A 13,963-nucleotide genomic window follows, 5' to 3' on the forward strand; every position below is an offset into this window, starting at 1 on the left:
TACTTGAAACTATGCAGTGTTGTTGCTCCACTCACAATCCCGTTGCCTTCATTGACAATGACAATAAACTCCTTGAAACTTGAAACATATTTATATATTAGGTGTCTAGATAGACAAATTAAACCAGAGTCAAATATCTTGTATGCAATCCTTGTATAAAGTAAATGCATGAATCAGAGCAAGTTTAGCCAATATCACTGACTATGGTGTATGTACTTTAGCACAAGATATATGCTGGGTTAGTATATAGCTAGAATCTTTTGGAGAAAACTTCCTGGCAATATTGTATGAATATTTCAGTTCAATATTACAGGTCTGAATCTGTTGAGCTTTTTTAACAGAGCCGTTTATAGAGAGAGTCTGGCCAACTCGAATCAAGGACGCCATTTTCGTTCCCCACGGTGAGGATTCTACAGTGTAACCCTATGGGCAGCATACCGTCAAAATCGCTGGATCTAAAATACAAATAAGGCTTCATAGACCATCAAACTTGGGTTGTAGTATTATCAAGATCCCAACATATGAAAACAAACGTTAACAAGTTCGTCTTGCTTAAAAGAGGGTTTTGTCGGCATAGTTTTGATGTGCTCAGCAGTGCATTCAAGCCTTACTTCCGAGTTGTTGTTGCCTAGGTACAGCCAACGTCAAAGTCGATATTTAAGTAATGTGCAGAAATAATATTCACAACGATGGTCAAGTTCATGTACAGGGACCCTGGTGATACTTGCGCCAAAGTTTCACGTTGTGTCGAGATTTAGTAGTTTAAAAATAACAATGTGCTCAGCAGTGCATTATCGCGATTGCAGACAGTAGAACTGTAGGATGAATCTGGATGCTCGTAGGTTGTGTCGGATAGCCTATTCATAGTATGAAACTGGACGTGAGTTTAATTCGCAGGGGAAAGGACCTTATTAGCGCGACAGAAATAATAACTTGGTGGGCAAAGTTTTCACAGTAGGCCTATAACATAGTTACAGGTGGCAATTAAAATTTGACAAGCTAATTTCAAGACAGAAACCTAACTTCAAAAGTAATTGTTAACGAAAGTCAAAGGGGGAAAAAAATAAATTTACCTCACACACAACACGGAGAAATCTGCTGCTTTCCGGTTATTCATTCTGACCTTTATATTCCATAAAAGGGAGTTTATATCCATGCATGTCCCAAATCCTCCGTTTATGTCACGAGTTAAACGATGCTGTTTGTTTCTCCTGACCCGGCCCTGCACTACAGCCATATGCACAACAGTTTGTCATAATATTAATGTTATAATATTATAGTTCACACTTCACTCTTCAATATACCCTGTAGATTTCCATGCCACGTTTTGGCACTAACTTACCAGTTTAATTCTAAATAACCAGAAATGAAACCCCATTGAAAATGAATGGGCTTTAAATTCTGTTGAGTTAGAATTAAACTGGTGAGTTAACACCAAAACGTGGCATGGAAATCTTCGGGTATATTGAAGAGGGAAGTGTGGGGCACCAGGTCAACAAACAAGAACAGCTGACAGCAAAGCATCAAGGATATCTGGGCTTCCATAACTCCCATGCACTGTTTTTGCCATTGACTTCAATGTTAAACTCATCATGGCCATTATGAAGACAGAGAATGTCCTAACCAAGTATTGACCATTGCATGTTATGTAGAAAGTACCAAATTTCAACTGATTTAATGTGACCCGAATTTTGATGAAGAAAAATGTGATTTTATAACAATATTCTAATAATGCGAATTCCCCAATTCATGGGTTTTTTGAGCTGGAAGGCCAACGTATATAAAAAGAAAAAAAATAATGATTGGAATAGTTAAAAAACTGGGCCATGAATCTACAATCCATGACAGTTTAACATTATTGATGGAATTATGGAAATAAATCAACTTTTTCATGGTATTCTAATAAAAAGGCCTGGAGCTGTATACGGCTCTGTTTTTTAAGTGACAAGGGCTCCCTCTGGTGGCAGCTCACTGTAGTCAGTCTCTCCAGGGTGACAAAGAACTCTTTGCAGGTGGATATAATATGTATACACACACACACACACACACACACACACACACACACACACACACACACACACACACACACACACACACACACACACACACACACACACACACACACACACACACACTGACCCAACATACACACACCCTCACTCACACACTCCACCCACCGTCGTCAGTCTCTCGAGGGCGGCGAATCGTTCCTCCCAGGTGGCGGCGGACTTCTCGAAGGCCTCGTGCCTCTTGATGAGCTTCTCCACCTCGTCCACGCTCTGGCCAGCCACATTACTCGACAGGTACGACTCCTGACCCAGAAGCCACGCCTCCGCCACCCCCGCGTCACGACCGAACTGGTGCACCTCCAGCACTAGAGAGAGAGAGAGACAGTGGGGGAGGAAGGGAGAGAGAGAGAGGGGGGGGGAGATAGATAGAGAGATATCGATCGAGAGAGAGAAAATGATGGATTAGATCATAACAAGGCATACTGTCACGCCAGAATTGGTGTACTTCCACAACTGTGCAGAGAGAGAGAGAGAGAGAGAGAGAGAGAGAGAGAGAGAGGGAAGGAGTTAAGGGGTGCACACACACACAATCAAATGCACACTACATAAGCACACATGACAACATACACACATGCAAGCTTCACTATCCACTTTCTCAAATACATAATCATTGTGCACAAACATGCACAATATATACAGCACACACGCACACACGCACACACGCACACGCACACGCACACACACACACACACAAATACTTCAGGTCCTGCGTACCCAGTCTCAGCCACTCCCATCGGTCCTCCCACTTGTCAATCATCTCTTTCCTCTTGTCCGTCAACTGCAGCAACTTCTCTTTGATCTGCAATGCCAAGAGTTAGAGGATATATCACATATCAGATATGCAGATATATCACAGTCTGTGGCAGTGGAAAATTATCCTGGCAATGCCATTCTATGTACTTCCTACCAAAGATTCTGACTCTGTACATAGTCTGGCGAAACCCTCCTAGCTCGGTTTGCACACGGTTCTGCCAATCAGAAAACAGTTGAGAGTAGTGATGCGGAACTCACCCATGCAGTCCGTTACTGATTGGTTAAGGTAACACTATTCACATTTTTGTCTTGTTATTTGTATGCTTTTGCAACACTATATCGTAACAGTCATGCTATAAAGCACAAATTGAATTTGAATTTGAATTTGGAACTTCAATGAATTTAAATGGCAGAGTAAGCTCAGACCATCTCCCAACCTCCATGGAGACGGATTACTCTTAGTTTTTCGCCAGACTGTTTGATGTCAGCAGTCGGCTTTCGGCCAGGCTAGTGGAAAATAACATTAGACAAAAAGTAAACCAGATGCATGTGGTATTAAATGGCCCCTGATATAAAATTGTCCATTGAGGTTTTGTCAATATTGCACCGTACGCACGTGTCTCATACGCACGCGTTGTGACTGGTGCTCTACCACATGCAAAATTGACATAAAATTAGCATACCAATGCGTTCATTTACAAGAAAAGTGCACGTGCACACATTTCCTCTGATGCGTATTGCTATGTAGTGTATGGTAGGTAATGTAGTGTATCACCTCGTTAAGTGCCTTAATTTATCCCTCAAGCTATTAAGGCACTTAACGAGGTGATGTCTTAATCTAGCCATCAGCTTTGGTGTATAGTATAGTGTATGCAGGTCTGTCTTTCCTGTCTGTTTTGTTTTTCGTTTTGTTTTTGTTGTTGTTCGCTGCTCTCTTATACCTGTCTGTGTCTCATGTGCCAGCGTCTGTACTGCAAACAAAATTGCCCCATGGGGACAATAAAGTACTACTACCACTACTACTACTACTACTACTACTAGTGTATGCTGCTAGGTAATGTAGTGTATGATGGGTAATGTAGTGTATGATGGGTAATGTAGTGTATGATGGGTAATGTAGTGTATGATGGGTAATGTAGTGTGCCTCCTGACCTCCTCCGATGCGTAGTGCTTCCTGGCCAGCAGAGCCTTGCCCAGCTCGATGCAGGTGGTGAAGCTGTCGTTACGGGCGTCGATCTCAGCCTTGATGCCCTGATGGTTGTTCATCAGGAGCTCCACAGACGACACATCCCTGACAACGGCAACAGCCAAATGGTAAGAGGACCGACCTTACATACTCAAGTACTCAAACCCCCTTCCAGAGAACGCCTGAAAACCCAGAACACTAGGACCCAGGACTCCATATTGGAACAGAAAGCATTGCAATATTCTGTGTAATATACCGGCAATTTAACAGTGTAATGCTGTATATTTGTGGCTTGAACACAAAGTATAAAGGACTTGAAGTGTTTTGAAACAAGCCCAGTGTCACTCATCCTCTCTCTAAATCACACACACACAAACACAAACGCACACACTTTCTTCCACAGGCCATTATCTCCTATCCACCATGTTGTGAAAGGGGCTACTTTTTTCTCCCTGCAGGCAATTCTCCTCTCTGCGGTAATAATTCTGTTCTCTGTGGTAATTCTGGCATCGACCCTGATGATGCAGGGAGCAGAGTGGGTGAAGGTCAGGTGGATATGCCCTGGTACTGTGGCACTGGGCACTACAGGAAGCAGTGATTACCTCAAGAGGAGAGGAGAGGAGAGGAAAGAAAAGGAGAGGTGGGGAGAGGAGAGGAGAGGAGAGTAGAGGAAAGGAGAGAGAGAGAGAGAGAGAGAGAGAGAGAGAGAGAGAGAGAGAGAGAGAGAGAGAGAGAGAAAGAGAGAGAGAGAGGAGAAAGAGAAGAGGCGAGGCCAAGGGGAGGAAAAGAAAGGAGATTAGCTCAAGGAGAAGAGAGGAGAGAAGACACGAGAGAGCAGAGGAGAGGTTGAGGTGAGGGGAGAGGAGAGGAGAGAAGAGGAGAAGAGAGGAAAAGAAAAGAGATGAGAGGAGAGAAAAGAGGGGAGGAGAGAGGAAAGGGGAGGAGAGCAGAGGAGAAGAGAGGAGAGGGGAGGGGAGGGGAGGAGAGGAGCAGAAGAGAAGAGAGAGAGGAGAGGAGAGGAGAGGAGCATAAGAGAAGAGAAGAGAGGAGAGGAGAGGAGAGGAGAGGAGCAGAAGAGAAGAGAGAGAGAGAGGAGAGGAGAGGAGAGGAGAGGAGAGGAGAGGAGAGGCTGAGGCTAGGAGAGAAAAGGAGATGAGAGGAGAGGCCGAGGTGAGGAGGAGATTAGCTTGATGGGCAAAGATAAGCTCAAGGGGAAGAGAGAGGAGAGGAGGGAATATGAGGGTAGAACAGAAGAGGAGAGGAGAAGAGAAGAGGCTGAGATGAGGAGAGGAGAGGAAAGAAAAGGAGAGGCGAGGCTATGATGAGGACAGGAGAGGCCAAGATGAGGACAGGAGAGGCCAAGATGAGGAGTCGAGACTCAGAATACGCTGTGTTCTATACAAGAGAGGTCAATCACAAGGAGAGGAAGACAGAGCAGTGCCAACCCCTACAGGGATCTCTCTCTCTCTCTCTCTCTCTCTCTCTCTCTCTCTCTCTCTCTCTCTCTCTCTCTCTCTCTCTCTCTCTCTCTCTCTCTCTCTCTCTCTCTCTCTCTCTCTCTCATTTTCCACTGCATTTTTAGGCTTCATGTGTGCTGCCATTTTGTAGGCCCAGTGCTCCCTCTAAGTACACCTGCTGGGTCGTGGCACTGCCAGGTAGGTCAAGGATTTCTCTCTCCAGAGAGCGACGATTCATTTTTCTCATATGGGATGATGTTCATATGCCTCATTGCTAGCACTGTGTGTCCTTTGAGGCATGTATCCAAGATAAGACGTGCACCCATACACTCTTATGAATACAGTACATACACACAAGCATAAAATTATTCCACAAGCCACAGGATGTACCGCCCACACACACGCCCTTCTCTGTCTACCTGGGTTTATCTGGTTGTCAATGAGGCATATGACATCCTCTGTCCAGAACATGAGGTCTCACACACACACACACACACACACGAGTACGTGCGCGCGAGCGCACACACACACACACACACGAATACACGCACGCACACACGAACACACGCGCGCGCGAACGAACACACGCGCGCACACACACACACACACACACACACACACACACACACACACACACACACAAACACAAACACAGACACACAAACACAGACACAGACACAAAACACAAAAACACACACACACGCACACGCACACACGCACACGCACACGCACACACAAGTTTTACCTGGGTTTCTCCTGGGCGTCAATGAGGCGTATGACGTCCTCCATCCACAGCATGAGGTCCCGGACCATGCTGAAGAAGCGGAACTTGTCGCTGGTGTCAAACAGGCGTACGCGGCGGCCCTCGGAGGCCTCCAGCAGGTGGCGCCAGGCCTCCAGCACCTCCCCCTCGCGCCGCGCGATGTCCTCCGCCTTATCCCCCGCATACGCAGACTGCAGACGCTGCGCATCCTCCTGCAGCTGCTTCACCTGCAACACACACACACACACACACACACACACACACACACACACACACACACACACACACACACACACACACACACACACACACACACACACACACACACACACACACACACACACACACACACACACACACACACACACACACACACACACACACACACACACTTATTATCTATCCATCTACCGTAAAGACCACTGGAGTCTGTTGCTTTATGGTCTTACTCATGCATATTTACAGTATACTGCATTGATTTACATATAACTGCTTCACCTGTAACACACACAAACACAAAACTTATCATCCATCTATCTACATACCACTGGTTCACTTATTGTCTTACTGCATATACCGGTATTAACATACAATAAATTAGAACATTTTTTAATATAAATCTGTGCATTTATTTTTATATAAATGATCCATGTTAATTTATGTAATCGCTCAGTTTCATATTCCCATAACTGTTATTTTTCAAATGTTTGAAACGGCATGCCTGCACACACTACAGAAGCACATAGATTGACACACCTTGTAAATGTGTTTCCTTCCTGGCATCTTTAAGTATTTGTATAATCACTATGTTTTTAAACATTCAGAAAGAAGAATTTTCTGCCAGGAGAGTCAACGTTTGCTGTTAATAACGGCTGACTTGTGAAGGTTATTCATTAACTTGAACATTTTATGAAAGGGTATTTGGAAGCTGCTTGTGTTGTGTATCGTTTCTCCATGTCATGTATGGCTGCTCACCTCTCTGCCCTGGATAATTGAAGTCTCCATCTGCTGATGATGCGCTGACAGACTGGGCTCTGGGCTCATTAATAGTCAGCCAACCATAATTGTGTGATTGTGTGATTGTGTGTGTGTGTGTGTGTGTGTGTGTGTGTGTGTGTGTGTGTGTGTGTGTGTGTGTGTGTGTGTGTGTGTGTGTGTGTGTGTGTGTGTGTGTGTGTGTGTGTGTGTGTGTGTGTGTTGCGTGTGTTGCGTGTGTGTGTGTGTGTGTGTGCGTGCCCATCATGTCATCACGTCATGTTGCGCATGTGCGTATGTGTGTGTGGTGTGTGTGTGCGCCATTACCTGCGTGCCCAGGGCCTGGCGTCACGTTGCGTGTTTGTGTGTGCATGTGTGTGTGTGTCTGTGCGTTTGTGTGAGTGTGCGTGTCATTACCTGCGTGCCCAGGGCCTGGATGTCGTGTTCGAAGGTGGTGTGCATCCTCTGCAGGGTCTCCACGGTGTTCTGGTCGCGACCCAGCTCCTCGGGCAGCTTCTTATGCTTGTCCAGGATGCGACCCAACACCTCCTTGGCGTCATGGTAGAACTTGTGCAGCTCGTAGGACGCCGCCAGGATCTGCGTCCGCGTGTCGATCAGCTCCAACAGGTCAGCCCAGGCCTCGTTCAGACCATCCTGTATTGTACACACAATTACATTATACTACAATAAGCACTGTTGCTAGCAGAAATTGCACTCATTTATAACATTATACTTATCGTCCTTGGTAGTCGAAATCACATTAATTTATTTCATTTTATTTCACATTATATTACACTTAACTGGCCCTTTTCTGCAAAGTTGCCTACTGATATGCATATGTATATATGGAATGGAAGGTACGGTGCACACACGTACACGCATGCGTGTGTGTATGTGTGTGCACCGTACCTTCCACTCGGCGATGGTTGCCGCGTCCGTGTGCCCGCCGTTGATGAGGTCGTCTGCCATCTGGTTGACGCCGTCCACGCGCTCCTGCCCGATGTTGCCAGTGTCCCGCGCAAACTCCCGGAAACGCTCCTGCAACATCTGGGGAGGAGGGAACACGTCACACAAGTCAGAACTACTCTCAGGACAGGGCAATGAGCAACATATTAAACAATGGCTACAAATTCAGATCTTTCATGCAAATGAATGACTTAATTCAGCTAAATGCATTTTTTCAGGTCCTTACACAGAGAAAAAACCCTGTACCGTTACTCACTAGGAATGTAGGCTCAGCACGTAGGCTCAGTGACGTGTTTGTAGTCTTGCCCCAGTTCGTGTGATCCAGCCACCACCTCCCTGTCTACCCACGTGTGTGTGTGTGTGTGTGTGTGTGTGTGTGTGTGTGTGTGTGTGTGTGTGTGTGTGTGTGTGTGTGTGTGTGTGTGTGTGTGTGTGTGTGTGTGTTTTCCTCTCACCGTGACGTGTTCGTAGTCCTGTCCCAGCTCGTGTGATCCGGCCACCACCTCCCTCTCGGCGATCCACTGCTCCAGGTCGTCCACCTCGCGGTTCAGCTGGAAGAGGCGGGACCTCTCGTCCAGCTTGCCCCTCCTCTCCTCCGATAGGTCCTTCAGCCCGGCGTACAGCTTGTCAACCTGCGATTGCCGCATTCCGATTCGCTCGCTGTGGGAGGAAGTCAAGAGCCCACCAGGGGAGGGTCAGATGTTACAGCTGGAGCAGCTGGATACTGTTAAGATCACTTGTAATGCAATAGTCTTATCAAATTTGCTTTCAACATTCACCGGAAAAAAATAATTTGCCAATCCTTCCCCGACTCTCACACTCACACATGTATCAATATCAAAAACCATTAACAGTGTGTGTTAATGATTAAGTCATGGGAAATAATAAAGAGATAATGGTTAACCAATGTTTTACAAAGGGTTATCTAAGGTTTGAATAATGCTTAACAAATGTATAACTAATGCTTAACAAGGAGTCAGTATTATAAAGTGTTACCAAAAACTTGTTTACGTGTTATCTCAGGATAAAGGAAAATGTGAAGGAAATCTACAAGTAGACTTTCCATCTCAAGGTGTACAAATATTCTCTTGTCCTGTGGCAGAGACCCATCACCCATCACTCCAGCCTCAATCCAGCCAAGTCCATCCCATCCCATCCCAGCCCAGCCCAGCCCAGCCCAGCCCAGCCCAGCCCAGCCCAGCCCAGCCCAGCATAGCCCAGCCCATCCCATCCCATCCCAGCCCCTTGTGCACCTCGATGGGTGTACAAATATACTCTCATCCCATAACACACACCCATCACCCAACTCCCACCCAGCCCAGCCCAGCCCAGCCCAGGCCAGGCCAGGCCAGCCCAGGTCATACCATGCCAGGCCAGCCCAGGCCAGGCCAGGCCAGCCCAGCCCAGCCCAGCCCAGCTCAGCTCTACCCCCAGTCCAGCCCTGCCCTGTCCCACCACCCACCCAGTCTCAGCCCCATCCCAGCCCCATTCCAGCCCTGTCCTTCCCCCAGCCCCGGGTCACCTCTCTGGGTGTCCGGCTGCCACCAGTGCCCTGCTGGTCTTGGAGAGCTGGTGTACGGTCTCCGCATAGTCCTCCACAGCCTGCTCCACGATCTGGTGCTTCTTCAGCATGGCCACCGAGCTCTGCTCATCCTGGAGGACAGACGGGAAGAGGACAGACAAGAAGCCAAGACAGACAGACAGACAGAGAGACAAACACACAGACAAGAAGGCAGGTAGAGAGAACGACATATAGATAGACAGAGAGATAGACAGACAGGGTTAGAACAGCACAGCTCTTCAATTCAGTATGAGAAGATGCAACACTACACAAGTTAAACTTGAATAACCAACCTCTCTTTTTCATGTACTGATGAATTAGACCCCATGCTATATTTAACTACCATGCTTGCCAGGCACAAGGATCATCAGCATGTCTACAACACTACATACAGTACAACCACTGACTGAAAAACATATAAATATAAATGTCCTTATTCATATTGTGACGAGTCGACGAGGACAAATGGCTGGTTCCAGCTACAGAGGCACTTTAATGTTATAAAATACAGTGTTGACGTCTGCATGTCGGCTTTAATGCCGTTATAAATACAGTGTTAACGTCTCTATGTCAGCTTTTACTGCAGCGTTACCCAGACGAGGTGGTGATTCAATACAGCACTGTACAGGCTGTGCTGAGTGGCAAAGTAATGCATCAATGCAGAAAATGCCTAATGATGTCGATGTGTGTGTGTGTACTGTGTGTGTGTGTGTACTGTGTGTGTGTGTGTATGTGTGTGTACTGTGTGTGTGTACTGTGTGTGTGTGTGTGTGTGTACTGATGTGTGTGTGTGTACTGTGTGTGTGTGTGTGTGTGTACTGTGTGTGTGTGTGTACTGTGTGTGTGTGTGTACTGTGTGTGTGTGTGGTGTGTGTGGTGTGTGTGGTGTGTGTGTGTGTGTGTGTGCGTGCGTGCGTGTGTGTCTGTGTGCGTTTGCGTCTGTGTGTGTCCCTGTGTGTGGTGTCCATTTGTCTGCATGTTTGTGTGTGTGAGCATGCGCGCGCGCGCGTGTGTGTGTGTGTGTGTGTGTGTGTGTGTGTGTGTGTGTGTGTGTGTTTGTAACCAGTAACCCTGTACAGGGTAGCCTCTGCATGCTCTGCCCTCCTCTCCTCTCCTCTCCCCCACCGGGCTGCCTGCTGTCTGTGGTATTGCTGCCAGTGGGCAGCCCCCAGCTTTACACTGTACATCTCTACTACATATCATGCACACACACACACAGCCCCCAGCTTTACACTGTACATCTCCAATACATATCATGCACACACACACACACACACACCCCCCAGGTTTACACTGTACATCTCCAATACATATCATGCACACACACACACACACACACCCCCCAGCTTTACACTGTACATCTCTACTACATATCATGCACACACACACACACACACACACACACACACACATCCCAACCTTGGGCCTTTTTCTTTGACGTCATGTTGTCTAATTCTGGCATCTCTCCCTCGGCATGGTGTATTCATACACATTACACCACATGCATGGTCTTCATACTACATACTCTAAACCACACCCACGCATGCACGCACGCACTCTCCCTCTCTCTTCTCTTAGTTTTCTGTAGTGACATCTCACACACACGCACGCACGCACACACCCTCCTACCCACCTTAGCCTTCTCCTCGGCCAACATGTACAGCTCCTGCTTGCTTACTGCTGGGCATTGTGGGCCCAAAATACACGCACGCACGCACGCACGCACGCTCGCTCGCTCGCTCGCTCACTCACTCACTCACTCACTCACTCACTCACTCACTCACTCACTCACTCACTCACTCACTCACTCACTCACTCACTCACTCACTCACTCACTCACTCACTCACTCACTCACTCACTCACTCACTCACTCACTCACTCACTCACTCACTCACTCACTCACTCACTCACTCACTCACTCACTCACTCACTCACTCACTCACTCACTCACTCACTCACTCACTCACTCACTCACTCACTCACTCACTCACTCACTCACTCACTCACTCACTCACTCACTCACTCACACATTTTGCAGGTGACACACACACCCTCCCTCCCTCAGTCCCTCCCTCCTTCCTACCCACCTTAGCCTTCTCCTCGGACATCATGTATAGCTCCTGTTCGCTCATCCAGGCCTCTGCCTCGGCGGCGTCGAAGTAATACTGCTGGGCCTTGTGGGCCTCTTCCAGGCGGCCGTGCCTCTTGTCGGCCTCCTCGATGATCTGCGTCCACAGCTTGCGCAGGTCGCCCAGCCGTTGGCGGATGGCGTCTCCGTTGGGGCTGTCGGCCTTCAGGATGTTCTGGCTGCGCTCGAAGATGTCGTCGTAACGCGGCTGGTGGCCCTGGATCTCCTTCTGGAGGGTCTGGAGGGTAGGAGGAAAAAGTAACATTACATTTGGCAGACTCTTTAATCCAAAGTGACTTTAAAGTGATACCGTCCCATTTTTACAAATAAGCTCATATTAAACCTCCCCTTGAGTTAAATGATTGGGTTTTGACTTTCTCTTATACTTCCTGCCGTTCTCTGAGTAAGGCAGTGCAATTGTTACCTCCAAGCTAGCAGTTAACATTGAGTCCCATGAGACCAGCTAGCCGCCAACTGGTCTCATAGGACTCAATGTTAACTGCTAGCTTGGAGGTAAAAAATGCACTGCCATACTCAGAGTACAATTGAAAGAACAGGAGAAAGTGCAATTTTTACCTCCAAGCTAGCAGGACCAGCTAGCCGTCAACTGGACTCATAGGACTCAATGTTAACTGCTAGCTTGGAGGTAAAGATCTGTCTTGGTCACCTCTCATCACCACCGTAGTGAAAAAAGCCAGGCAGCATCTGTACCACCTCAGGAGGCTAAGGAAGTTCAGAATTCCATCAGACATGCAGAAGTCCTTCTATTCTGCCACAATTGAGTCAGTAATTACAGGAAGCATTACAACGTGGTATGGCAACTGCACAGCTCAGGATAAGATAGCCCTGCACAGAGTAGTGCATGCTGCAGACAGAATCACTGGCGCCATCCTTCCAGGGCTGCAAGATATATATGCAAGAAGGGCAAAGACACGAGCACAAAGGATTATGAAAGACACATTCCATCCTAGTCACTCCATGTTCGAAAGGCTGCCCTCAGGCAAACGACTACGTTCCATAAGATGTAGAACAGAGAGACTGCGTAAGAGTTTTTTTCCCCAAGCCATCCGCTTTTTGAATTAAGACAATAACTATTTTTAATTTTTAATTTTTATTTTATTTTATTTTATTTTATTATTTTCTACCATCCAACACAGCACAGCAGTTGCAATCCCCATTTCACTGCCAATTGTGCTTGCACAAGGAAGCACGTGACAAATAAAAATCTTGAATCTTGAATCTTAAAAATTGCACACTCAGAAAACACAGGAGAAAGGTAAAAACCCAACCATTTACTCAAGGGGAGGTTTAATATGAGCTTATGTTTTTTAAAAATGGGACAGTATCACTTTAAAGTCTACTCTGGGTCCGGGTCAGCTCAGGCATTAGTGCAGTAGGTAAATAGTCACGAAGGAGAAGAGTCACTACTTACTTCTTGAAGGTTAACTCTGCATCAACTATAGTTGTTTTTGCTAGCTCATACACATTTTTATTGAATAATTTTCTCCATGGAACTCACAGTCCCCTTATAGTGTGGACCATAGGCCCAGGTCATTTTTAGCCTTGCGTACAAAAAGATTTCCCTGTCTTGCACACAGAACTACCCGTACATGAAATTTCATTTCAAAACTTTGTATGAAGCTCAAGCTTGCATTCATAGGGCTCTTGGGAAAGAGAACCCCCATAAAGAACTGTAATGCATTACGCATGAAAAGTATTCAATGCATACCATCTCACTGGTGAACAAGAATGCTCTCATGGTGCATTCAGGCTGACTGAGAACCGTGCCACCAGTGCATGTTAATGCACCTAATCGCGAACCGGACAACGTGTTCATGCCACAGATCTTAGTAGGCACTGGCACCATTCTCGTTGGCCTAAAAACAGTATCAGTCATATAACCTGTCCCTACCTGGTTCTTCTTGATGAGATGCTGGACGGTCTGCAGGTTGTTTCCATGGTCAGTGGAGGTGGCCAGGGGCATTCGCTCCTCAACCCACAGCTGCGGAGGAGAAGCACAGGGACAATCAGATCAGGACTTCCCCCATGACAAACTGACATTAAATGTAGCATTGTCCCACGGCCATTGTGGATTCACTTCTCC

At 46.9% G+C, this 13,963-nt stretch overlaps 1 protein-coding gene across 5 annotated transcripts in view; it reads right to left on the minus strand.

The window, feature by feature from the left end:
- LOC134441000 (spectrin beta chain, non-erythrocytic 1-like) overlaps window positions 1-13,963 on the minus strand; it is a 143,904-nt gene that overhangs the window by 11,988 nt on the left and 117,953 nt on the right. For all 5 annotated transcript variants that reach the window (XM_063191190.1, XM_063191189.1, XM_063191187.1 and 2 more), the window contains 10 exons: window positions 13,772-13,861; window positions 11,819-12,097; window positions 9,692-9,822; window positions 8,625-8,829; window positions 8,113-8,250; window positions 7,621-7,857; window positions 6,211-6,455; window positions 3,975-4,113; window positions 2,784-2,868; window positions 2,178-2,374 (listed from right to left, as the gene is read on the minus strand). In XM_063191190.1, the coding sequence (XP_063047260.1) occupies window positions 2,178-2,374; window positions 2,784-2,868; window positions 3,975-4,113; window positions 6,211-6,455; window positions 7,621-7,857; window positions 8,113-8,250; window positions 8,625-8,829; window positions 9,692-9,822; window positions 11,819-12,097; window positions 13,772-13,861 (1,746 nt within the window). The remainder of the gene's footprint in view (window positions 1-2,177; window positions 2,375-2,783; window positions 2,869-3,974; window positions 4,114-6,210; window positions 6,456-7,620; window positions 7,858-8,112; window positions 8,251-8,624; window positions 8,830-9,691; window positions 9,823-11,818; window positions 12,098-13,771; window positions 13,862-13,963) is intronic.

This window comes from Engraulis encrasicolus, chromosome 24 (genome assembly GCF_034702125.1).
Source record: "Engraulis encrasicolus isolate BLACKSEA-1 chromosome 24, IST_EnEncr_1.0, whole genome shotgun sequence".
NCBI lineage: Eukaryota > Metazoa > Chordata > Actinopteri > Clupeiformes > Engraulidae > Engraulis > Engraulis encrasicolus.